This window comes from Telopea speciosissima, chromosome 11, assembly GCF_018873765.1.
Source record: "Telopea speciosissima isolate NSW1024214 ecotype Mountain lineage chromosome 11, Tspe_v1, whole genome shotgun sequence".
NCBI classification, from domain to species: domain Eukaryota; kingdom Viridiplantae; phylum Streptophyta; class Magnoliopsida; order Proteales; family Proteaceae; genus Telopea; species Telopea speciosissima.
In genome coordinates this window covers 51312672-51337999 of record NC_057926.1, presented here as the reverse complement: position 1 = coordinate 51337999, position 25328 = coordinate 51312672, and the positions used below count along the sequence as shown (strand labels likewise).

Sequence of the window (25328 nt, the reverse complement as noted above, 5' to 3'; positions counted from 1 at the left end):
TTGAGTGTAAAACCCACCTATCATTCCAATTAGAAATAGGAAATTACAAACAACACTTTGAGTCTTTGACATTCTGCTTCAAAATGGGGTTAATATCACACACACTGTTAGCAAAAACGCGTTTAAAACGGATTCCTGTTTTAAACACATTTTGCCGTATGTTTCCCAAATATACGGTAAAAAATGGCAAACGGCAAGTATTCTCGTTTTAAACACGCTCTCCTTTTTTTTTGGCTTTTTTTAAGACCTTGGACTTAACTGACCATATGTCTCTCTCCTGAACTCTGATCGGTTTGATTCTTTCATTGACGTAAAGATGACTCGAATGGCTACATTTTTCATGATATCACCTTCAACTCAAAGTCAATGCATGGATACCGAAAATAGAAGCATGTATTTCAAATAAAAATTCCTCAATTTATATGAGAATAGTGACGTTTTTTTGGTTCCGTTTTTTTGAAATATAAACGTTTAAAATCCGTATAGTCCGTTTTTCATTTTTTACCGCTCTTTGTTTTTTTGACTGTTTTATTTGACCGCCCATTTGTAATTTTTTATCATTTAAAATCCGTATCATAAAACTCCGTTTTATTACCGTTCCCGTTTTTGTTAACTATGATCACACATACTACTCCTTTATTTTTAGTGACTACACAGTCCCACATAGACAAATGAGGGAAATACCTACTCTTAACAACTTGAACCCAAAGATCACGGGGGCTAATGAACCTTCTCCAAGCCAACTTGACTAATAAGCATTTTTTATGATGACTATAACTTCAAAATCCTAGACATCCTAGGTTTTTGGGAAGACTTAAGATATTCCAAAGTCTTGATTTAATCACATCTAATAAGTAGAGACAAACTTGAGTACAAATTTAATTAAGATAGGTCTACCTACTTGAGACAATAGAGGGGTTTTTCACAATCCAAGTTTTGAATAGACATGATTTAAGACACCATTCAAAATAGTTTTCTAACTACTCTAAGCAACCAGAGGGGTCCTGAGGTAAGAGGTAAGTAGCGCCTTTCTCCTTTCTCCATAAGAGAAACCCTAAGAATATTAAATTTCTTGTTTATATTTATATAAGAAGTACCTTTACAAAAAATAAAGGTGCAGATCTGGCTCTCCATCAGCCATGACAGAATCTGAAGAACTCAGTTCAACAAAAACAAGGGGTGTTTGGATCATTGCACAGGCCCAGCTTCCGCCACGGGCCACGGCTGGAGGAAAATCAAATCGAACTTAATCCCTATAGACTTATTATGTTATTTATTTATTTATTTTTTGATAAGGACATATTACATTTTATTACGCTCACGATGAGCTTAAATCATGACTGATTGCTAAAATGAAAAGGTCCCAAATCAACGGCCAGTTGGGCAGGGGACGCGAGAAGTAATTTAGATTTAAAAGGAGGCCAATTACGTAAGACAAGACCATCGTGGAAACCCTAATTTCTTCATTTCTTGTGGAGACCTATAAATCGTCCGTCGGATTGTAGGGTTTATCAATTTTTTAATTCTTCGTCGTCCTCTTCTTGTTCTTGGTAAAACTAGCAGATTTAAAGTGATTTTTGTTTTGGTTTTTTTTTTGTTAAAATCGATCTTAGTCTTTCACAATGGAAAAGTAGCATCTTTAGTATGATTTTCTCTGTCGATCAAAACCAGAGGGAATACGAAAAGATGCGAAAGGAAAAGAGGTACTTTTAGGACCAGTGAAGTCCTAAGCCCCACTTACATGGATTTCACTTTTTCTCGTAGGTTCCACATTTTCTTTTAAAATTTCCATATTCTTCACTATTTATTTCCAATTACTGATCCTTTTCTCTTCGTTTTTCTAGTTTCCCCTTTTGGAATTGGTACTGATAAGATATTTATTCGATTGGATTTAATCGAAGATTGAGGTTGTGCTGCTCGATGATGATCGTTTGCTTTAACCACACTGAAGAGAAGCAGAGGGGTTTGTCCCTCTTGTTTTTTGGATCTGACGCTCTCTCTTATGCTAGGTGTTGCTTCATGACTCTTTGCTTTAATGGTGGGATTATCGTGGTTTAACGACTAGCGATTCTCACTTTTAAAGAGAAGAAGAAAGTTCTGCCTAGCGTTGGGGAGTGCTCCTGATGCAATTCCAAGAGGGTTCCCTCGTAAAGTTTCTTATGTGGAAAACTTTGGCCCTTCGACTGAGAGCAATCACTCTTAATTTTCCATTTGTTCTTTCTGTCAAACCTTACACAAGTTTGGGTTCTATTCAATCCTGTTCGATTAATTAAAACCCAGTTGTCATTTTTCTGTTAATGGTGACTGGGTTGGGGATCTGGGATCTTTTTGGAATCGAAGATTTTCATTTATAGATGGATTGAACATTAAAAGCATATGATATTTAAGATGAATATTTAGGTTCTAAGCTCTTGTGTACATAGCCAAAGTACTACTGTATCTAAGATTAATCAGTGCCGAGAAGGTATGATATTGAAGATGATGAACATTTGGGTTCTAAGCTCGTGTAGATGGCCATATTGCTCAAGTAACTGAGATTATCAGTGTCGAGAATGTGCCGGTGCAGGTGCAGGGGAATGAGAATGGGCGAAGATCATTGAGAAGAGGCGTTCGGCAAGAATGGCGTTTGCTGCATCTGTTGGATGGAAAGCATCCCAGAAAACATAATCTCTGCGATTGATGCACATTCTTGAGTTGGGTAAACAGAGTCCTCCCACGCTTGTGTCCACATTGCAACATGAGGTGTTGGAGATCTTGAAACCTGCAAGAACCCAAGTTAATTCAACCAATAAGACAAAGCAAGTTGTAGTCTTGAATCTTTTCAAAGCAACATTTTTACCATAGACTGTAGGGTTCATGATTAAATCTAATACTGCAGGGTAGGAATCTGCAAAGCTTAGTTGTGCAGAAGGGAGCCGATGATTGAGAAAGAGAAGTTGTTTCTGCACTCTTGAGTTGAATTGCTGAACCCATTCATTGACTCGCTTTAAGCATCCTCCTGTCTTTGATTTCACCCTCTGGGAAGGAATGCAGCCAAGAGGACCAATCCCATTGAAGACAATCTTCCGTGCTCCCAGTTGATGCAGCCTCTTTAAAAGCAAACCCATCAATGATTGAGTGATAAAATTATCAAGAGAATCTCAAATTATCCATACAAAATCAACTTCTCAATGCTATCAAAAATGAATTTAGGACTTTGTTATTAACGGCAACAGTGGCTGAGATGAAGTTGCAGACAATTACCTGGAGTTGTTTGTCTAAGGTGGAGATTAAAAGGTTTAAGAATTCATCTGGCGTATACTGTTGACCATCTGCCAAGAAGGGCTGCAAGTAATTGTTGACATAGTCATTGCTGCCTGAAACACAAAGATGTAATTTCTCCTTTAGAGAGGCTCAAATGGAAGAGCTTTGAAAGGAGAGCAAGTGAAACACTTTCTGCATTTGGAAGACGTACCTAGACCAATTAAGTAGATGGCATTGTTCAATAGCTTATCTGCTGCCTTCTCTCCAATTTTAGCCTTGATTCTGCCTTTGGTCTTTTCGAAATAATCTAATTGATCATCAAAAGACAGTCTTTGAATCTGTGGCATACAATGGCTAAGTGTGAGAAAGATGAAAAGTAGAGTTTTGAACACTGAATGAAGAAGGTTTGCTAGCTAATAGAGAAGCATTGCTGCTTTGTCCAAGCCAAGATTCAAGCCAAGATTCAGAGATTGATAATGAAGGAGTTGGTAATTACAAAATAAAGTCCTGTGTCATTGAGAATGCCAGCTCCACCAGATGCATAATTAACTCCAGTAAGAATTGCATCATCGTTCTGAGACAAGGAAAGATACGGTGGTGGTGATGGAATCCCAAGTCTTGAAGCTGCAAAATTTGACTGGGTTAATTCAAATACTATAATAGTGAGCATAACTACAAACACGGAACAAATTGAAAACTAATTCTGAAACTTGAAGGTTAGCCCATAGTACATATAATGTCACCAACTGTTCTTCCATTTGTGTATCTTCCTGTAGCCTTCCCTCCTTCATAATCAACCCCATACCACGGGAAATTCGATTTTGCAAGAGAATATGGGAGATAGTTGTTGTTCCCAACATCTGTTAATGAATCGCCGAAGACGAATGTGACTGGTGTAGCTGCAGAAGCCATGGAAACAATGGCAGTGAGGATCACAAATGCTAATGTTCCATGCATCGCCATTGCTCACTTTTGGCTGACAGGTTTATAGTAGTTACATGGATTTATATAGCAAACATGGTGCAACCAAGTCTTGCCCATTTCTTTAAGTTTTCAAGTTAGGTATTTACTTTGATTTCCATAAAGGTCTTATTAAAAATTGTTCAATTGGTTTAACTGCACTTCTGGAAAATCTGGTGGTTAATGGTCGATTTAGGAAAATCTGGTGGTTGATGGTCTTTGAATCAGTTGGCCGTTGGCCAACTTCTCTGGTCTGTTGGTGCGGGGCATCCAATGTTAGAAATAAAAAATTTTCTTCTTTCCCACGTTTGTTAGCTATGCTACATATAAATTTTGCCTTGGTTTTCAGCTCTGTTAATGGAGGTAACATCTTACAGCGTAAAGCTGAACATGAAAGGGAATTCCCTGTAACAGGAAGTGGAACCTGCCAGGTTATTGTTTTTTTGTTGGAAGAAATACCAACTCTATAACTGAAAGCAGAAAGGAATTAACAAAGTTTCAGTAAGATCAACAACCATGGGAAACATTCATTCCAACAAACATCCACTCTCCAGTGAAAAGCAAAAGAAGCAAATCCTTACCTCGTCCCTAGAACACCAAATGAAATCCATAACAGAGGAAGATGAAACCATGTCCCACCAGCCTTGTCGTCTCTCTCTCTCTCTCTCTCTCTCATTTTCCTGATAGAAGCAATCCCAAACTCAATGTAACTCACTGTAGCATGCTTATACACAGACCATATTAAAACGAAAGATGAGAAATATTCTGTTATTAGCATTGAATCTCAAGGATAATGTTATAAAACATGAAGGGATTTTCTTATTGACATCGTTCAAGGTTTCAAATTATTTGTAATCTTACTTCTTCGTCAAATAACACAATAAAGTAACTCAACTCGGGTGAGTCACCTGAGTTGAGTCAAAATTTTAACAAACATGTTCAAGAGTCATGTAGATGTAGACTCGGCCAGAGTGAAAAATGACATGACTTGGTAATGATTCGTCCGAGTCAAATAAGACTTAGGTTTTTACCCACGTCACATAAAACTGGGCGAGTCTGGCTAATTTTTAAAATATATAAATGACTACTTGATTAGATGATTGTTGAGTGAATATATCAATAAATGTAATAAGGAATAACTACTAATAAAAGTATGGAATGAACACATTAGAGCGGACTTGAGGGTTGCCCTGATCAATGACAAGCTCCAAGAGAGTCGTTTAAGGTGGGATGGTCATATTCAACGGAGGTCTAGGGACACCCTAGTAAGGAGAAATGATATTATTCCGAATAAATGAATTAAAAGAGCTAAGGGTATGCCTAAAATGACCATAGGAGAAGTTGTGAGGAAAGACATGCATAGTGTAGGTCTTGTACCAAGTATGATCTTGGATGGAGCCCTTTGGAGGGTATGGATCCATGTAACAGATCCCATTTAGTTGAGATTCTTATGACCTACTAGGCTGTGCAACTTTCCTCTTACATTAACTTCAAAGAGAACCTTTTGTCTTTCATTTTTCTATTTATTTTTCATCTTTCATTTGTCATTTTCCATTTTCCATTTCTTTTTTCATCCATTTTTTTCCCCATCTCTTCATTCCCTTTTTTTGGTTAGACCTTAGTTGTCCTTACTTTGTTTTGTTTGGATCCATATAGCCGACCCCATTGAGTTGGTATAAGACTCAATTTGTTGTCGTTGTTGTAAAATGTAATAACAACTAACAAAGGTAAAATTCAAGCCTAAACTAAAGGCGTAACCATGTAAAACAGCAAGGACCAAAAACATGACTCCTTGAGTCCCTATAAATAAACAACATGTAAAATAAATCATGCATAAAAAAAGAGAACAAAATACAACGAGAAAATTGTATTCAATTGATTATGTATAAATAATGAGGTTTGTTACATGTCCTAATGGTCTAATACCATATAGAATTGCAGATTGGTTCACACTTAGAGTTGGAAGTGGTCTCAGGTAAAGGTGCAACCTAGATGATGTTGTACAGACCAAACATGAGCAATACAAAAAATTAAAAAAAATGAAGCAATGTATTCATAGTGCGAGTATTGAACTGTATCAATTATTATTGAGCCATAGCGAGCCGTATCGTATCGGGTCGTATAGACTGATACATTGCGATACATTTTTTACATTAATAACTAATAAGCATCATATCAATACCTTAAAGATACGATATGTATCCATACATATCAGAAAATATTGGTGGATACTGATCTGCAATCATACATTCTTCAAACCCTGATGACCACCTATCCAGATCTCTTGTGGATGATATATGACAACGGGCACATATAAATCCAGTATTGCCAGGCAGGAACATCCCATGATCAGCATGCAGATTACAATAGGGTCTGTTACACAGGTTGCATTTAGGGAGCCGTAGCCAGCATTCTGAACACAAGATATCCATGCATACAGTATCATCCAACTCGCCCAAATCCACACATCCACCACACTCCTCGCACCTTGGGACGCAAGGAGAACATCCTCTACATTCAAGCAGTGGGTGCACCTTTTTCCACTCGCAACTGTCCCTTGGGCAGTCGAACACCTGATTCACATCACTGCACTTTGGACAGACACCGACATCTATTGGAGGAGCCGTGTCTAAATTGATGAGCGGAGAAAATCGTCTGTGATAGAGAAACGATATGGGCTGCTTCTGGTCCTCTTTTTGCACCATGAGACAATTGAGGATAGTTTCAATGTGTTGTTTTGTAATGCCGATAATACCATGCAACCTTAGCTGCTTCAAATCAGTCAGCATCTTCACTATTGTCACAATGCCATTTGCTGTTAAGCTAGTGCATGCTGGGACATAGAGCTGAACCAAAAACACAAACATCAGATCAATTATAACTTCTAACACCCCCCCCCCCCCCCCAAACAATTAAAAAAAAATCATAACTGTCGTTAGCAAAATCTTATGCAAGCTTGATCTCTACGGAAACTAAAACAGGTGTGGTGGCCTCTCTAATATAGTGAACCACGACATGAGTCACATGGGGTCAGAAATATATAAAACAAGTTTCTTTATTGAACATATGATCAACTCACGAACTACATTTTCAAAGTAAACATAAGATCCAAAGCTTGTTTGAAAGAAAAAGAACATTTTCCCTGTACTCCTTCATTTCGCTTTGATATTCCAAACTCTAATAATATTTTTGGAAAGAATTCAATTTGAATCTGATGGATCCAAACTTGACACCCAGGTATATATATCTTAGGTCATTACACTAAGTTGCAACTTATGGGTGTGCTATAGATACTGAAGAATGTACAACAATCCACCTGAAGCCTACTTAATACATGTCACCATGCAGTAACAAGTCTCTTCATGTTCCCCCAACCCCCCCACCCCCCACCCCCCCCGAGAAAAAAAAAATCCATCATAAATGACCATGCAATCAGACAGAAAGATATGAGAAAACAACGGTTTTGTGCTTCTTCCCATCTGAAAATTCTGGGATCTCCTGGTACAGGAGCCAGCATTAACACATACCAAACCTGGAGTGAATTAACCCAACTGTACTCTTTGTTCCAAAGTTTCAGTCAATTTAATAACACCGTTACTTCTCTTCATATTTGTCTGATTCTTGGAATGATGGATTGATGGATAAACTCGTCTGTTTCTACTGATAGCTGGGGGACAATCAAGTGGCATATTGTGTATGTGGGAAGTATAAATTTGGCCTGCACATTACACTTGAGAGGAAAATAGGAAATTAACTCGGTATAAAAACTTGTGTGCCACCGCAGTGATCAAGAAAAGAGAATAATTGTTTGTCCTTACTCTTCTCTTACTAGGTAGTAGGGCCTCCTAAAAAAGGGGGGCCTCAGCCTGGTGGAACTTTTGGTCCTGGACAAATTGGGCTGGAATTAAAAAAAAAAGGGGGGGCCTCAGCCTGGTGAAACTTTCAGTCCTGGACGAGTTGGGCTGGAATTGGTCCCATGATGTAGATTTCATCACAATGGAAGAGAAGGACTTCAGCTACAGGCCATCAAGATTAGTCCATGAAGGAAGCCTAGTTGGGCCTTGCGGTTTCTGTTTTGACGTCCAAGTATTGGACCAGGTTTGAGTATTACAAAACCAGTCAGTAGTCCTTGCATTGGGGGGGTGTGTGTTATTAGTAGTAGTTAGTTTCTATGTTTGTTAATAAAATTATTACTTGTTCTAAGTTGTAAAGTAAGTTTCTACCTTGGTTTTCATTGTTTGTTTTATGGGGCTGGACTTTTAGTAAGCCTTATTAGTTTCTATTTTGGAAGAGTTTCTCTTCTCCTAAGAGTTCAAGGTTGTAAGGGATCTTCTTGGCCACACAAGGGAGGCTTCTACATTGTTCTTTTCCTAAAGCTATAAATAAGGAGGAGAACTACCCCATGATTTGATGAAGTTAATAACCTTGGCTTTGGTCTGTTACATTTGTGAGATTCAGATTCCCATGGCTGTGAGATGCAGTTCTGCAAGGTGAAATGCTGATCCAGGCTTGAATTGGAAGTTTAAGTCATATCTTTTTCCTTCTATCTTCTTCCTTCACTTTATCCTACAATATAAATGAGTGTAATAGATATCTGTTTCAGTTATTTTGGTAGCTGTTCTGAGATTATTGAATTAAGTGAGCTTAATTTATCTGAAGTTACTGCAGGTTTACTGCCTTCAAACCATACCTGTGGTTCCCTGTTTCTATTGTTAATTGACTGCAATGTCAGAGCACTGTTATCTCAACCTCTAGCCCTTGGAACTCAGGTATTTTTGGGGTTCTAACTGGTATGGTATTCACCCTGCCTTTGACCCAAGTTGGGGCTTGATCAAGGCCTGTGGATAGGGAACTCATGGTGGTTACTACTTACTAAATTCTTCTATTTAGTGTCTATTCTGTTGAGCTGTTCTGTAGTGTGGTTGTGAAGTTATAGCTTCGTTTTTAATTCTGGAATCTAGTTTTTAATTTGATTCTTCTGTTCATATCTTTATATCCAACCATTGGATTGGAATCCAACTTTTGAGGGTTTGGAGTACTAGGGGAGACCTAGTTTCAATAGTGGTGTGGGACTGTTCTGAGATCTATTTTGGAAGTTTTTGATAGATCTCCTACTACTGGTTCGAGCACCTAAGATTCTGCCTATTGGGTGGGATTCTGAACCTGCTAAGATGCTACTTTGAATCCATTATTTTAGGTATCAGAACCACGGCTAAAAGTGGCTCCAATGTTCCACATTAAACACCGGACCCTCATACACAGTTGCCCGATATGATGAAACAAATCTTAGACTGTTTACTATGGTAGAACATTTCATTGATTGATTTGATTCTACACCATCTTTAAAAGGACAACCAGTCCATTCAATGGCCAATAACACATGGATGATGAATCGTTCAGCATTTAGAAACGCTCCACCACAAACTACTTTCGACGAACAGAGATCCTACTTTGATAACGGCACACCTTAGAGACGCTTTGGCGATACTCACAAGGTGAAGATGGAGTTAAAAGAATATAATGGCAGGCACGATCCTCAGGTATTCTATGACTCGCTGTGTTGCTTGGATAATTATTGACTGGTTTAATTTACCTGAAGCCAGGAAATTGAAGTTAGTTTGGTCTAAGCTTATCAGACCTGCACGAGAGTGGTGGCAGAATAATAAGAGGAAGTTGGAACGATGTGGTACAACACCTACCACATGGGAGGAGATGCGTGAAGAACTAAAAGAGAAGTATGTCCCTCAGACTTTCTAATGGCGCCTGCATGACAAGTTGTATACTCTTCAAAAAGGTTCACTCTCAGTGGAAAAATATGTGGATCGGTTTGATGCTCTTGTTGCTCGTACAAGCATGATAAGGAGGATGACCAGCTTGTCTCACGGATTCATGTTAGGGTTGAAACCTGAGATGTGATAAAATTGGAATTACAAGCACACAAGACTGTTTCAAAAAGGCACTTCAAGAGGAAAATCTCTTAAGGACTCCAGTTGGACGAGTCAATTCACAATCTGGAGAGGACCAAAGAAGCATTCCAGCTACTAGGACGATCTACACCCACAACCATAGATAAAGGAAAATCTCACGAGTAGCGGAGGTGACGTACAGTGTTATCACTGCAACAACTATGGTCACTTCACCAAGTTTTTCCCTCAACGCCTAAAGAATGCTATTATGGTTGCCGTTGAAGCCTACCCAAAGGCTGAGTTTTATGATGGACTCCCTCTTGAGGAGAAGGTTGAAGAGCAACTGGATACTGATGATGGTGAGGAAACTCATTGGTCCCAACAACTAAGATTATTGGGAATGAAAATGATGAAGAACTCAAGGAGCTCGGCACTACAGTGAAGTTTGAAATCGAAAACACAATTCGAGGAAACTCTATGGACAAAATTTTAAAATATACATCTGACCTAGAGGCTGAGCATAGAGAGTTCGCCATTCCACTCAAGGGCTCCTCGCTTTGAGGACCACATTCCCAACTTCCGAGAGCTACCAGAGTTCTGCTATGGACTGAAACAAGGCATTCACCACATAGCTGAACCCTTAACTTTCTAAAACTTGATGTCGAGTTTTTTCAAGACGGTGAAAGCTGATGCAGATCTCATCACCAAGGAAGAGAAGGAGGACTTCAGCAACAAGGCCATCAAGTTTAGCCCACAATGGAAGCCTAGTTGGGCCTTGCGGTTTCTGTTTTATGGTCCAAGTATTGGTTTTAGTATTGGACCAGGTTTGAGTATTACGTAGTCATTCCATTAGTCCTTGCATTGGGGAGGTTATTAGTAGTAGTTGGTTTCTATTTTGTTATTAAATTACTTCTTATTTTAAGTTGCTAAGTTAGTTTCTATTTTGGAAGAGTTTCTATTTCCTGAAAGTCCAAGGGTGTAAGGGATTTTCTAGGCCACACAGAGAAGGTTCTACACTGTTATTTTCCTAAAGCTATAAATAAGAAGGAAGGGGGAGAACTACCCCACGATTTGAGGAAGCTAATAATCTTGGCTTTGGTCTGCTACATCTATGAGATTCAGATTCCCATGGCAGTGAGATGAAGTTTTGCAAGGTCGGTGAGATGCTGATCCAGGATTGAATGAGAAGTTCAAACCATATCCTTTCCCTTCTATCTTCCTCCTTCACTTTAGAGCATCCCAGTGCACAAGGCTCCCACTACCATAGGGTCTGGGAGGGGAAAATGTACACAGCCTTACCCCCTGCTTTGCAGGAGAGGCTGTTTCTAAGTTTTGAGCTCACAATCAACAGGTTGCAATAGCACAACTAAACTGTTGCACCAAGGCTCACCCACTTATCTTCCTCCTTCACTTTATCCTACAATATTAAGTTAGTATAGATCTCCATTTCCGTTATATTGGTCTATTCTGTGGTTATTAAAGGTCCTTCATTGGCATTAAGTGAGGCTTAACTGATCTGAAGTTACTGCTGGTTTACTGCCTTCAAACCATACCTGTGGTTCCCTGTTTCTGTTGTCATTTGACTGCAACATTAGAAAACTGTTATCTCAACCTCTAGCCCTTAGAACTCTAAGATATTTCGGGTTTCTAACTGGTAGGGTATTCACACCTTGCCTTTAACCCAAGTTGGGGCTTGATCAGCCCTGTGGATAGGGAACTACTGGTGGTTACTAAATTCTTCTGTTTAGTGACTATTCTGTTGAGTTAATGAACTGTAGAATCTGGTCATCGGATTAAGCTGGTTCTCATATATCGTGTTCTATATGATGAGTGGTTGTGAATGTGAATCTAGTGCCTATGCTGTTCTGTTGTGTGGTTGTGAATCTTGTTTCTAATTTGATTCCCCTATTCATATCTGTATGTCCAACCATTGGATTGGAATTTAACTTTGAGGGTTTGGAATACTAGGGGAGACCTAGTTTTGATAGTGGTTTGGGAATGTTCTGAGATCTATTTTGGAAGTTTTTGATCGATCTCCTACTACTGGTTTGAGCTCCTGCGGTTCTGCCTATCAAGTGGGATTCCGAACCTGCTAAGATGCTAGTTTGAATCCATTATCTTCCACTTTTGGATGATTGAAGGTGTTTCTTTGGACTAGCCAAGGAGAAGGAACCCTTCAATGCACCCTTCCTTAAAGTTATGTATACAAGCTAGCTGAACACTTTCAGAATCGAGCTTGACCTTAACTACATGAGGAGACCATAAACAGAAATCTCATAGGAAGTGATCAATCACATATTATGAATCTCCACCAGGGTAACTGATTCGCAAAATAAAAGACATGTCAAAGTAAATCCAACCACAATAAAAAGTACAAGTCCATACCTTGTTGATATGAGGGTTGTTCTCTATAACCCTCTGCAGCCCATCATCTGTAATCTTGGCACAACTCTTCAGAGACAAAGTTCTCAACCTGCCATGCGCCTTAGACGTAATCTTCAACAGGGAATCATTGAGAAGACGGCAACTCAAAGGGGGTTCGACAAAGATATCCAGCCACAGTAACACATCGTTGTCAACAGCGTCTCTGAGTGATCTACACGCCGCCCTCATTAAAAGGCGTTCACGTAGCTGTTGGTAAGCGAGGACAAAGAACAAAGCTTCGTGGGGTTCACCTGGTTCTACAACTTCTTCTGTATGAGCTGGAACTAAGCAAAGAGAAAGATTCAATCAGTCATTGAGCTGGGGAAATAACCCTATAAATCAAAGAGTAAGCAACAACAAGAAACTTAGAATCTCTACCATCTTCTGACTGAGAATCATAAAGAGACCCAAATTCATGATTTTCCTTTTCATCAAATTGAGGGCTCTCCATGATCAATGGAATCAACACTTTATAAAAAGATATGATTTTGATTTTTCTTCCTGAAGAGATTTGGAATGATATTGACGTTAAAAGGCTTCAATTTGAAGAATATTTTGCGGAGAAGATTAGTTAATGGTTATTGAGAAGATTAAAAGGGGAACCCACAAAGGATAAGAAAGCAGGTCAGAGAGATACCAAAGCTCACAGAGAGGAGTACAAGAACTGGGCGTTGGGTCTAAACACAAATTGGGTTAGAGAGATACACAGGTCTTACTAAATGGTGTTGGATACGCAGTTTGGTAACCTTGAAGTCCTTCTGAATATAAGGTCCTTACTAGCTAACCCTTATCCTAATAATTTGGAATTGGAATTATTATCATTTTTTGGATAAGCACGCAGAGTTTGCTATGCTGGAATGCTGGATGTCCTCAGAAGATGAGGTCACAAGTCACCAGTAAAGGTCTTAATTGGTTTGGTTTTGATTCGGTTCAAGGGATGAAAAGCAGAAATTAAAATGAAATTGTTTATTATAAGCTGTTCTAATATTTCAAATTAAAATCAATTAATGGGAAAGAGAATGCTATATGGGCGTGTGCGGTGCATTGCTCTGCACCCAGACACAGGGGCATGTGAAATGCATGTTCGCATGCCTCTGTGTCTGGTGTAGGTGCAGCACACCACATGCATGCACCCATGTAGCGTTCTTTCTCCCATCAATTAATAAATAGTTTCGATTAGACTACTTTTTAATAGTTCTAGTTAAACAGTTTTTTTTTTTGACTAAAAAAAAAATACATTAGGATAAAATATTTACTATATCGTGCTAATCCCCCAAGGTTTAGAGGGATAATTTTTGGAAAAATGCAACAAATATTGTTGCTTGCATCATTGCAAAGAATTTCAGATGAAAAATGAGCATGAAAGTAAGATAAGACATAAAAAGATGTTCAAGGACATTGATGGTCGATATGCTCTGGTAACATATCCTGTAATTCCTGTGAGACATTCTAAATATGAAGGTTAATTCATCGTAAATTAGATATTGTTGTTATCCCTTTTAGAAAGCCTCTGGCTTCGGCCTCAAAAAAATTGTTTGACAAATTGTTAGCCAATTCTATAAAAAAACAAAAAAAAAGATCAACGCCTCGTCCTGATGTAGTTAATGATTTGTTGGTATGTCTTGTAGAAATTAGAATAGGATAAGTTAGATGAGAACAATAACATTTTAGCAAATTGCAATCATAAGTAACACATTGGTTTAGTAAAAAAAAAATGATCATTATTGAAACATGAAGATAATTCGCATATCAGTAATCCATCGATTAATGTTGTCCGTAATCATCTTCGGATTAGGCGAAGTATTGGCCATGACAACCTGGTGCTTGTGTATTCAAATAAAATATGAAGTGATTAGACCAACAGCCCATCAATTAGTTATATAGTTTTTATCGGTTTTAGTTGCGGTTATGTCAATCTAAGTTAACAATTATAAGTCAAATTGGAAACAAATATATTGTTGTTGGACTTGAACCACGACATTGAGGGGTAAAAGTTAGGTATGCTAACGTTGTGCCTAGCACTATGTCTGTGTCTCTCCTCCCTTGGAAAAGTCCCCCTATCCCTCTCATCCTAACGCCCCATTGGTTGAGCTGCTAGCTCCAGAAAAGCTAGTGGCGTGCCCAACTTTCGCCTAAAACTTATTTATATGATGCAAATTCATGACAAAATACTAGAGAACGTGTATAGAATGCCAAGACTAACCAATTTTTTAACGAGTATCATACTAGTTCTAATTGATTCTATTTCTCAATAAAATCAGTTTTTGTTGATTGTATAATGGATCCCCTTGAAAACATTGGTGTGCGTGTAAACTAGGTGCTCTACTACCTTACCTAACCGAGCTATAGCCCTTGTCATTTGTGATAGATACTTTACTATGTAGAAACTATCTAATCAATTCATAATCGGACATGATATCTTTCTGATCTCCTTCCCACTAAGTATTAATATTGCTTAAAATTAATGTTCGATCTATAATCCATCGATGTGATGATGAACCTTTCAATAGGGATTAAGTGAAAAGTAAACAACAACAACAACCATAACTTTATCCCAACTTAATGGGGTTGGCTACATGGATCTAAAGAGGTCATGACAGTAATAGAAAAAGAGAAGTAGAAGGGAGTTAGAATTAAAAAGTAGAAAATGAGTAAAAATAAGTAAAAAGATAAAATAAAATTACTAAAGGAAAAAGTCTAAACAATAGTCAAAGCAGCATCCCAGGAACATCCCCCTACAAGGGGTCGGCGACATGGGTCCTTATGCTCCAAATAACTCTATCCATAGTCATACTAGAATCGAGCTCTACCACATGCATATCCTTTCTTATCATTTCTCCAATAGTCATTTTAGGCCTGCCTCTACCTCTTTTAGCTCCTTCAAATTGAATTTGGTCGCTCTTCCTTACTGGTGCATCCATGGGTCTTTGTTGAACATGATTATTCCACCTCAAGCAGCTCTCATGGAGCTTGTCCTGAATTGGTGCAACTCCCAATTCAGTTCTAATACAACCATTGCTTACTCTATCTCTCATGATCTTATCGCACATCCTCTTTAACATCCTCATTTCCACTACGCTCATCTTATCAATATTACTCTTCTTAACAATCCAACATTCCGCCCCATAAATCATCGCTGGTCTTATTACTATCCTGTAGAATTTTCCCTTAAGCTTAATAGGCAAGCATTTGTCATATAAAACTCCTGAACCACCTCTCCATTTCATCCATCTTACTTTAATTCTGTGGGAAATATCATCCTCTATATCACCTCTTTGTTAATAGTTTACCCCAAGTACCTAAAACATTCACTATGTGATAGCTCGCACTCCTCGAGTTTCACCACTATTAAGTGAGAAGTAGAATGGAAACTTTATTGATTTTTCTTTATTTTTTGTTAGTCCACTTGTTTCACTTTCTAACAAAAAGAACCTTTAGATTCCCTTTGGTTGGATGAAATGATGAAAAAAAATATCAACTATAGAAAGATTTGAGGAAAAGACATATAGCATAATAGCATAAGAGAAAATAACTATATTTTAGATGATGGTTGAGGATTTCTACATTGTCATACTCTTCTACTAACATATAAGTCGACAAGTTATAAAAACTTTAGTTATTATATTCGGTATTTTTTTAGGGAAGTGGGGTGTTGGAGTGGGGGAGTGGGTTACCCATATTCAATAAGTTGTTGAGTGAACCACACAATTATTTTTGGGTAATAAAAATTTTTCTATTTTGCTTTTGTTTAACCTTAAACCTACGCATGGACCCCTATCTAGCTACCTACCTCGTTGGTCTACACCTTCACACACTTCATGTTCCTATTCCTATATCTCCTATATGCTTACAATCTTCTAGTTTGGTTGGTAGTTGGAAAAAAAATCTCTATTTTACTTTTGTTTTACCTTTTTGTTGCAACATAGACAAAGCTTTAAAGAACTGAGAAGGAATCCAACCACATACATTTGCTAGTTATATGAATTTTTAGAATTCTCCATTTGTGAATTTCATGTCTAGCTCAATAATTGTACTTTCATTTCCTACCTCATGGATCAAGTTATTGGTATCATATCGATTTCATATATGTATTGGTATCACCGATACATAAACCGGTACGAGTTGGGAGTTTTGATAAAAAAATACTTTATATTTTAGTTTATACACAATACAGGCCAATATGGCTTGATATATCTTATTGGTAACAGTATCGGCGATGATTGATATGGCCACCGGTACCGATACCTTTAACCATGCATACCCTTTGTATTAAATCCTTTTGGAATATTGATTTTTCAACCATTTTTGAAATATATTTTCCTGTATGGCAAATTCTGTCAGGAAATTGTCCAAAAAATTTAAGTATCAAAAAAACTTTTATCAGGCAGGAGATAGATTCATCCAACCAAACTCAGATCTTCTCTATGATTGGAATTCATTTGGATCCAAAGTTATAAGGCATGTCACAACCTAATTGTAATAGATCAAGGAAAAAGATTAGTAAGACAGAATCATATCTGTGACATTAAACATACAGGTCATTAGGCAGTAACCATCCCCTAATCCAAACATTACAGTAGAGGAACTTTTTCGCGTTGCGGAGGTACTCTTTTTTTCTCTCTTCTTTCCTATATTTCCTTTTCAAATTTGACCCAATTTGTAAAAGTCAACAGTTGAATTGTTGAAAAACAAAGGAAACAATCAAATACATCACGAGGATCACATTTGAAAAAGAACCTGAAAGTACCTAAGAAAAAAAAAATTTGACCAGTGACAAATATAGAGGATTCTCTATTGTGATGATTCTAAGGTGTTTACCTGCAGCTAATAGTCTACCCTCAGCAGACTACCACCTAGATAAAAGGGTAAACCTTGACTTTCAGGTGTAAGTTTGCCTACAAATTATATGTGATTCAACTTTCCCAATCCATATAAAGTAAAATCAGTGCAAAGTGCAAACAAGGATTGGCTAAAATAAGCTTTCCAGCCCAACATATTGATCTAGAAGATTGAATCCTCTATCTTTGGACTGCTGAGGCTCCTTCTGAATGGAAGTATAGGTAAGGGCAATGGAACAAAAACAGAAAACAAAAAATCAATGAAAATGTTTAAAATAAAATCAGAACATTTCTAATCATTACTAACAATAATTGTGTAACTAACACAAAACTTACTAATGTAGTAATCAAATATGCATATATTCACAAACCAACGAACATGTCTACTAGTATCTAATGGATACTCATGAATGTGTCACAGAGAAGGGAAGGTTTCCGGACAGTAGTATAGTAAGCTATGGATAGATGCAGTATAAACTTCAGATTTTGAAGCATATAGTCTCAGTCACCAATGGTCTAAAATAGGAATGGAGACAATGTAAACAACAATAGGCCATTAGGAAAAGGCCTGTTCAATACAGGTAGTAGAAAGCACAAAATGGGTTCCTTGTATTTGCATGTCCCAGAGTCTTCATTCTAGACATAACCAGAGAGAGTAAAACATATGAAAGGAATGATACATGGTCTTTATAAATTTACATTACAAATAAAATTTGTAAATTTATATTTCCTGAATACCATGGAACTGACACAAATGCTTGTAAAACTCAAATCATGATCATTGTCAATGACCCAGGGGCTCAACAGCAGTCTTGAATAGTAGGATGTAAACTTTGTCAATGTTGAAGTACAAGAAACCTCCTTGGGAATGGGTAACATATGAGCCAAAACTTGTTCCGACAATGCAGTGCCAGGCTGGACCATATGATGTGTCAAATTCCTAAAAAACCAAAAGAAAATCAATTAAAACTGTTTGTACACAAGTGCTAAGATGATAACAGATGAACAGAGTGCCTACAGGTCTAGGAGATGGTGGTGCAAATATACTTGGCTTGCGACCAAACAAATGCCATTTTTCGTTCTTCTATTGTTATCTACCTCAAGTATGTAAGCTAATCTAATAATATCCTCTATATAAAAGGAGAGGAAACCTTCATAAGGGTAAGCTTGGTTGCCTCCTGAATGAAATCATTTCATTTGGAATTCATGTGGTGTTCACTGGATAAGGTTTCATCTCCATTCATCTCCCAAATATGAAAAAACAATTAGAAATGGTTTCATTTCCCGGAAAACCTAATTTGTTATTATTTCTCTGTTTATCCATAACCAGAGTGACTCCACAAGACTCCATCTCAAACCAACATCCTATGAGCAAAAATGCTGAGAAAATTAAAAATGAAATGACTTCATTCAGGAGCAACCGACAAGCCTAAGCAAATGCATTCATTTTGCAAGTACCTCTTCCTTGATGATATTAAATAAAATTAAAGAATAATTCTGATGATTAAAAAGGACATATGCAAAGTACAAAGAATAATTCCAACAGATATTCCTAATAAAGAGAACATTTCAGTCAAAGTTAAAAGAAAATCTGTGTGCTGAACTCTGCAAGAGATCTGGAAGAATTCATCAACCATAGTCTTTTGGAGATCAAAACAAGGACACATGCATATATAGAAAGGGAAACTCTTTTAAGAGCTCATCATTTCCATTTCAAACTCAACTTACATATGAAGATTAAGAATAAAGGCTACTTAAATCTTGTTCGTGGATTGCTTGCCAAAATAGAATTACTTAAAGATGCATGGTCTTGAAATAATCTCAGTTGGATGGTACAGAGGAGAAACTTCACAATATTGTTATCAAACTAAAAGACAAATTTAGAGGTATTCTTGCCTCTTCATAAGACTGCATCATATACCATAGCTAGGCAGCAACCTGTGTGAACATACCACACCCTAAACCATTGTTAGGAAATTTGGCAAAGGAGTATTCTTCAATGCACAAAGACCTATTAAAAGTAACCTGCAATCTGGATGCGAAGATGTTCCAGAAGTAATATACAAGTTACTTAGACAAGCCCGATCTTTGTATTTGGTTAGGAAAATCTATTTCTTATCATCCCCTGTTTGGTGCTCATAATAGCCATCCTCAGAGAAACAATTGTAATAGTAGTCTTTATTTTATGAACAACAAGAAACGCAGTGCTATTGTTATCTAATGATAGCTTCTAATATAAATGGTACAACTATTGTTTTGCAACCTCATCAATATTACAAGGGACAAATGAACTTTTTAGTAACCATTTACACCAATCCTATGTCAATCAAAAGCTACTTTCACAGTCTAGTTGTTAGCATTCCATATAAATTAACTACTTTGAATCCACTACAGAGTTCCTTTGACGACCAAAGACACATCGCTGCATGAATCCTCTCAATTAGCAAAAGCCAACCAAATGTGTAAAGCAGAGAGTGTAAGACAAAACTAGTGGATCATGACCCACATGTGTTACAGTAAACTACTTAGAGACAAAATATTTCCAGCGATGGAATACAGGAGATCTCTGGAATTTTCATAAGCAGGGAGCACCAGATGTCGTGTTTATTAGGGTTGAAGTACTTGAAAAGAAACTCAAATTTGACAAATTTCTGAAACAGATTAGGAAGTTATAGAGTATCTAAATGAAATTTCAGATTTGAATGGAAAATTTTTCCAGATTTATGAAGTTTTGGAAATTTCAGTATGCAGATCGTGAAAGAATTGAAAAACTTTTACTTGGTTATGAAGAGAAATTAAAGATTTTAGTCCTCCCATGGCAACGAAAATACTTGTTTCTCCCCCCACATGAGTCTATGAACCTATCACCAGCTATAAAAACAGCTTCCATCTTTAACTTTAAAGGTGAATCCAGCAAAATTGTACCTTTTCTTTCATTTTTTGATAGTAAATTTTATTTAAGAATAGCAAAAAATAATAAGAAGCTTGCTGTACCGTACCATACAAGCTGCAAGCCATACAAGATCAATGCGAGAAGCCACAACCAAAAATTATTGCCAATCCTATCAGCTATTTCTTTATCTATAAACTCTATAAAATTAGCAGCCCAAAAATTTTAAGTTTTTAATCCAGTTTCCTATTTATATGATATCTTGTTAAAACACTTAAAATATCTGTGGTTTCTCCCCCCATCAAATAGACAATGGAACAGGCACCAGGTTGAGGCTTGAAATCATTCTAGATCCTACCCATAGCTCTAAAAGCCTCAGTTTGACAACCAGCCAGCAAGAGTTTACCTCCTTCGGCATAACTCAAGACACAACCCGTTAATTATGAAGTGGCAACCCATAGCTGTGATGCATGCATGATCACAATGAATGAAGAGGTGATGGACAGTTTACTCACCATTAAGATACCATAAAACAGCCACCGTGATAAGGCCCTAAATAGCTACAAAAGTGTCAGTATGCTAACCAGGCAGCAATAGATTTACCTCTTTGACATACCCATTAGTTGTAAGGTGGGAGCCCATACCTCTGATGTGTGATCAAAGAGGTGAAAACAGTTTCCTCATGAATCTCCTGCTCCTTTATATTCACATGTGGAAAAGAGATTCGGCACTTTAAGCAAAATTTTTATCGTAGCATGATTCTTAAGTATTTCATCAAAGGGGCAAGACTTGATAATACTGAAAATACACGACGACTGTTTATGATTGGACTAAACATTTAGTATGAAAATAGGTTTGACTTGCTTCACCTAATAGAATTTCTACCAATTCTTGTTTTATTCATCAAAGTTCATCGTAATCTCCGCGATGATGCCAGAAGCCGTTTCAATATACGATTTTATTTGGTTTCTAGTTTATTTATTATCTGTGATCCGAAAGTAACCTTTTCATTTCCTTGGGCAGTACCTCCCAACAAGATTGATCCATTTGGATCTTGGTCCCCAATGCCTTTTTATTGATTTTGATGATTGGATCAGCTAAATCAAGATAGAAAAAAGAATGCTAATAAAGGAACAAAGCTTGATGGAAGAGTCTTAAAAAATACTGGAACATAGGCTTGAGTGTGAGATTCAATTAAAATTACTGAAGTCACTCCAACCAAAAAAATGAAGATTGACAAGTAGGCAAGTGAATGGCCTCGATTGCAACAGTAATACATCAATTATAATTACAGTTAATAAATGAGTCACACAGGAGAATGATAAAATAAGGATCCAAAAAAAAAAACAAACAGATGTTGGTGCTTATGCAAAAGGGACACATGTAAGGAACACAAGCTTTATAAATAGTTCCTGAACCTCAGAAACACCCCTTTACAGGTCCATGAGAACCACTATGTACAAATGCATGTTATTTTCAAATCCCAAAAATCACATGGGATTTCCATTGCATATTAGATCCAAATGGATTTCATGAGTTTGGCCCATCTCAGCTTTTCTAGCGAAGACTATTATCACTTAAACCATAATCAACACAATCTAATGCCAAGCAATGTATATTCAGGGGTTATACTAGTGAAGCATTAGCACATTACTAGCAAAAAACGTTGGTTAGAATAACATTCAATGCCGCCCAAACTGAATCTCAAACTTTAATACTGCATGACCAGGAACCCTGCACCAAAAGATTTCGAAACAATGGAAAAATTTGTTTGTTCTCGTTGTTTGGATTCATTTACAACCTCATAATCAAGTTGCATTTTTTACTGAACATTCTACAGAGTAACAATAGTCCCTTGATTAAGTTTACTTCCATATGTTTGATGACTCTAATTCATTCATGATACCCATCAAATGACAAAAACAGTAATGAATAGAAAAACCCATTTGAAACCTAAAGTGTTGAGACTTATATGACAAAAACAGTAATGAATAGAGAAACCCATTTGAAACCTAAAGTGTTGAGACTTATACTAAGAAGTAAAAAACCACTCTCCAACACTCACAGAACACAAACAACATAGGGAAGATGAAGAGTATAGAGAATTAGAGAGTTTAAATCCTTTATATCACCTTCTTAAGAGCAAGTGCTAGGCGTTTACTGTCGAGTTTTTTGGGCATGGAGTCGAGGGAGTCTCTGGCACATCGGAACGCACGGTGTTGTAAGGCGACGGGCATGTCAGCGGCCCTGACTCGAACGTTGAGTTGCTCATGCTGTTCTTGCTGTTCGATCGTTTTCTTCTTCTGTATGAGACTACTCAAGAATCTGCTTCTTCTCTCCAACTCTTCCTCTGCTCCCTCCATTTCAGTCTCTCATTTCAATCTCAAGTTTCTCTTCTCCCCCATCTATTTGCCTTCCATTTGTTTGTAGGAAGAACCCAGAAAACCCAGAAAAGGAGGAAGCAAGAGAGAGAGGACCCAACTGGGCAGGCAAAATTCCCTTCTTTATGTTCCTTCTTTTTCGTATGTTTGCGTGCGAATGAGGGCCGTTGGGAGTTGGACTAAAGGGATTTTTTTGTGATCTGATTTTTTTTATTTATAGAAAAATCACAACAAACAAAGAGTCGGTGTGCCAGCCAAATACCATTTTGAGTCAAGAGAAGGATAGTTGACGAGCCTGGTAAAAGTTTAAAGGACGAAACAATGCCACCTGGTCGTGCAATGCAGTGTGTACCTGTGTCCAAACACAATCGAGCGTGAAATAAATGGTGCATCACTTTCAAGTGGAAAGGATCAAGGGTGTGTTGGTCATTTTCCACATGACTATGTCTTGACACAGGTACACATCATGCTATGCAACAGGGTGGTGGTGTTCCTTTTTCCATATTTTAATAAAACCTTAATTTAGAATTTTATGTTATGAACTTATACTAATGTGTTTCTTGAAAGAGACCTGTTGTCTATGTTCCGATTATAGTAGATAGTGAGTATGAAGTTAGCTAGGACAGCTTTATAAAAGATGCACAATTTAAGTGAGAAGCGAGTAAAAGGCTCTCGTATCATGGAAGAGTGTGGGTAAAGACACTAATCTAAAAGCATAGGATTAGGTTACTATCTTGAAACATATGAACCTTAACGGGAAATAATTTAGAACTGATAGATATAATTAGATAAAGAAGAAGAATTAAAATAACTTGTATACAAATAACTACTTGAGAGAGTAAAAAACTACGTACAAAGGTAAAAATATAAGGAATTAAATGACTACTTTAATATACTAGGGGTAAAAATAATAGAAATGATATGGAAATAGTAGTAAGTAAATATTTTAAAAAAATGTGTTGTAAATGTTAAAAGAATTAGTGATATGATAATATCCATCAAACTTATGCTAGAAAAATAGGTATTCACCTTAAATAATACTTATGCACCCCATATAGGATTAGATGAAAATACTAAGAAATCATTTGAGAACACATGAATAGATAAATTCAAGAAATTAATTAGACAGAAAAGACTATTATAGGAGGAGATGTAAATAGACATATTGGAAGAAATGATAGATGATTTGAAAGAATTAATGGTGGATATAATTGTAGATAGAGGAATATGAAAGAGATTTCAGTTTTAGATTTTGTTGTGACTTGCCATTTATCAACAATAAATACATACTTTAAACAGAGACAAGAAGATTTAGTAACTTTGAAAAGTGAGCATAATTGTGCCTGAATAGACTTCTTTCAAAGTAGAAGTGTTGATAGGTTAACATATAAGAATGTATGGTTATATATCAGAGAAGATCTTAATTACGTAACATAGATTAATAATCATATATAATATTACTTGCCCTAGGATAAGATGGTGGGACTAAAAAAGAGAAAATTCTGAAGACTTTTATTTATAAATTAGTAGAAGGGGACTTAGATAAAAAAAAATTAATATAATGTTGAACAAGATCATTAATTATATAAAAAATATAGTAAAAAAGGTTCTAGGCAAACCTAATGGAAAGCAACATTCATTTAGGGAAACTTAGTGGTAGGAAGATAAGTTCGATTAGCCACTATGACTAAAAATTATAGCTCTAAATTTTTGGTAAAGAACTAAGGATGATGAGGATTTAAAATATAGATTGCCAGAAATGGAACAAAGAATGTAGTATGAAAAACAATGACTAAAAAATAAAAGGACTCCTATAACAAATTAGGCACAAAGGCCCGGGCAACAAATATCCATAAACTAGCTAAAATGAGGAAAATAAAAGGTACAAATTCAATTATATCAAATTTAATGTATTAATTTCTACCCAAAAAAAAATGCAATGTATTAATAAATGATGAAGAGTTTTTTTATTTTTGGTAAACAATGATTAGGAGATTAAGGAGAGATGTAAAAACGTTTTGTACAACTTAGTAAATGAAAACAAAACGAATAATAGTTTTATAGAATGGAATAACTATAAAAAGCCATAAATATTTAAAAAGGACAAAAAAAGATGATGCCCGACAACGTTCTCCTACGTTCACACTTCAAACGCAAAGGACTAAATGATCGCTCCACCCTTTTTGTTGGATGCCCCTGTGCACCTCCTCATTGACCCCGCGTTGATGCAAAGGCCACGTAGCTTGACAACAAACCCTTTTCCGATTAAAATTTTAGATAAATCAAGATATATTATAGTTTTACCCTCTTTACCCATTTATCCTATGTACAATATGGGAGTTTAAAGGGAAGGGTATTCCATTTTTTTTTTAAACAGTCTAAGAGGGGGTAAGGGTGTAACTTAGAGAAAAAACTGAGATAAAAAAAAAAATCAAAACAATCGAAGGAGTATGAGCAAGAGAAAAGTCATTACCCATCTGCTGATCAGCTCAATAACTCATGAGTCATGAATGCCATTGTCAATTTCTCATAATTCGTAGTAGTTGATTGATAGCGGTTTACCTGGAGCAATTTACGCTTGAGAGCTAGAGAACCAAACGACATTTGCGGCAGAAAGGGTAGGGTTGCCGGGGATCCATTGACCCAATCACTGACCTTGAAACTCCGTCATGTGTCTTTGGCTCTT

At 36.9% G+C, this 25328-nt stretch overlaps 3 protein-coding genes across 4 annotated transcripts; all 3 read right to left on the bottom strand.

Moving 5' to 3' along the window:
* Positions 1-2373: 2373 nt before the first annotated feature.
* Positions 2374-4313, bottom strand: LOC122645756 (GDSL esterase/lipase At5g37690). 2 transcript variants are annotated; one of them, XM_043839112.1, is made up of 7 exons: positions 3975-4302; positions 3740-3867; positions 3455-3581; positions 3244-3356; positions 2840-3089; positions 2551-2761; positions 2382-2466 (listed from the first exon to the last, which is right to left on the bottom strand). In XM_043839112.1, the coding sequence occupies exons 1-7, from the start codon at positions 4204-4206 to the stop codon at positions 2451-2453; spliced, it is 1077 nt and encodes a 358-aa protein (XP_043695047.1). In that variant the 5' UTR covers positions 4207-4302; the 3' UTR covers positions 2382-2450. The 2 variants fall into 2 exon arrangements, with proteins under 2 accessions (XP_043695046.1, XP_043695047.1); XM_043839111.1 differs by having other exon boundaries at positions 2374-2466; positions 2551-3089; positions 3975-4313.
* Positions 4314-6061: 1748 nt separating this feature from the next.
* Positions 6062-13221, bottom strand: LOC122645757 (F-box protein SKIP28-like). Its single transcript, XM_043839113.1, has 3 exons — positions 12912-13221; positions 12495-12817; positions 6062-7049 (listed from the first exon to the last, which is right to left on the bottom strand). The coding sequence occupies exons 1-3, from the start codon at positions 12982-12984 to the stop codon at positions 6387-6389; spliced, it is 1059 nt and encodes a 352-aa protein (XP_043695048.1). The 5' UTR covers positions 12985-13221; the 3' UTR covers positions 6062-6386.
* Positions 13222-17929: 4708 nt separating this feature from the next.
* On the bottom strand, positions 17930-22744 carry LOC122645489 (dynein light chain, cytoplasmic-like). The gene is made up of 2 exons (XM_043838800.1): positions 22394-22744; positions 17930-18311 (listed from the first exon to the last, which is right to left on the bottom strand). The coding sequence occupies exons 1-2, from the start codon at positions 22622-22624 to the stop codon at positions 18156-18158; spliced, it is 387 nt and encodes a 128-aa protein (XP_043694735.1). The 5' UTR covers positions 22625-22744; the 3' UTR covers positions 17930-18155.
* Positions 22745-25328: the final 2584 nt, after the last annotated feature.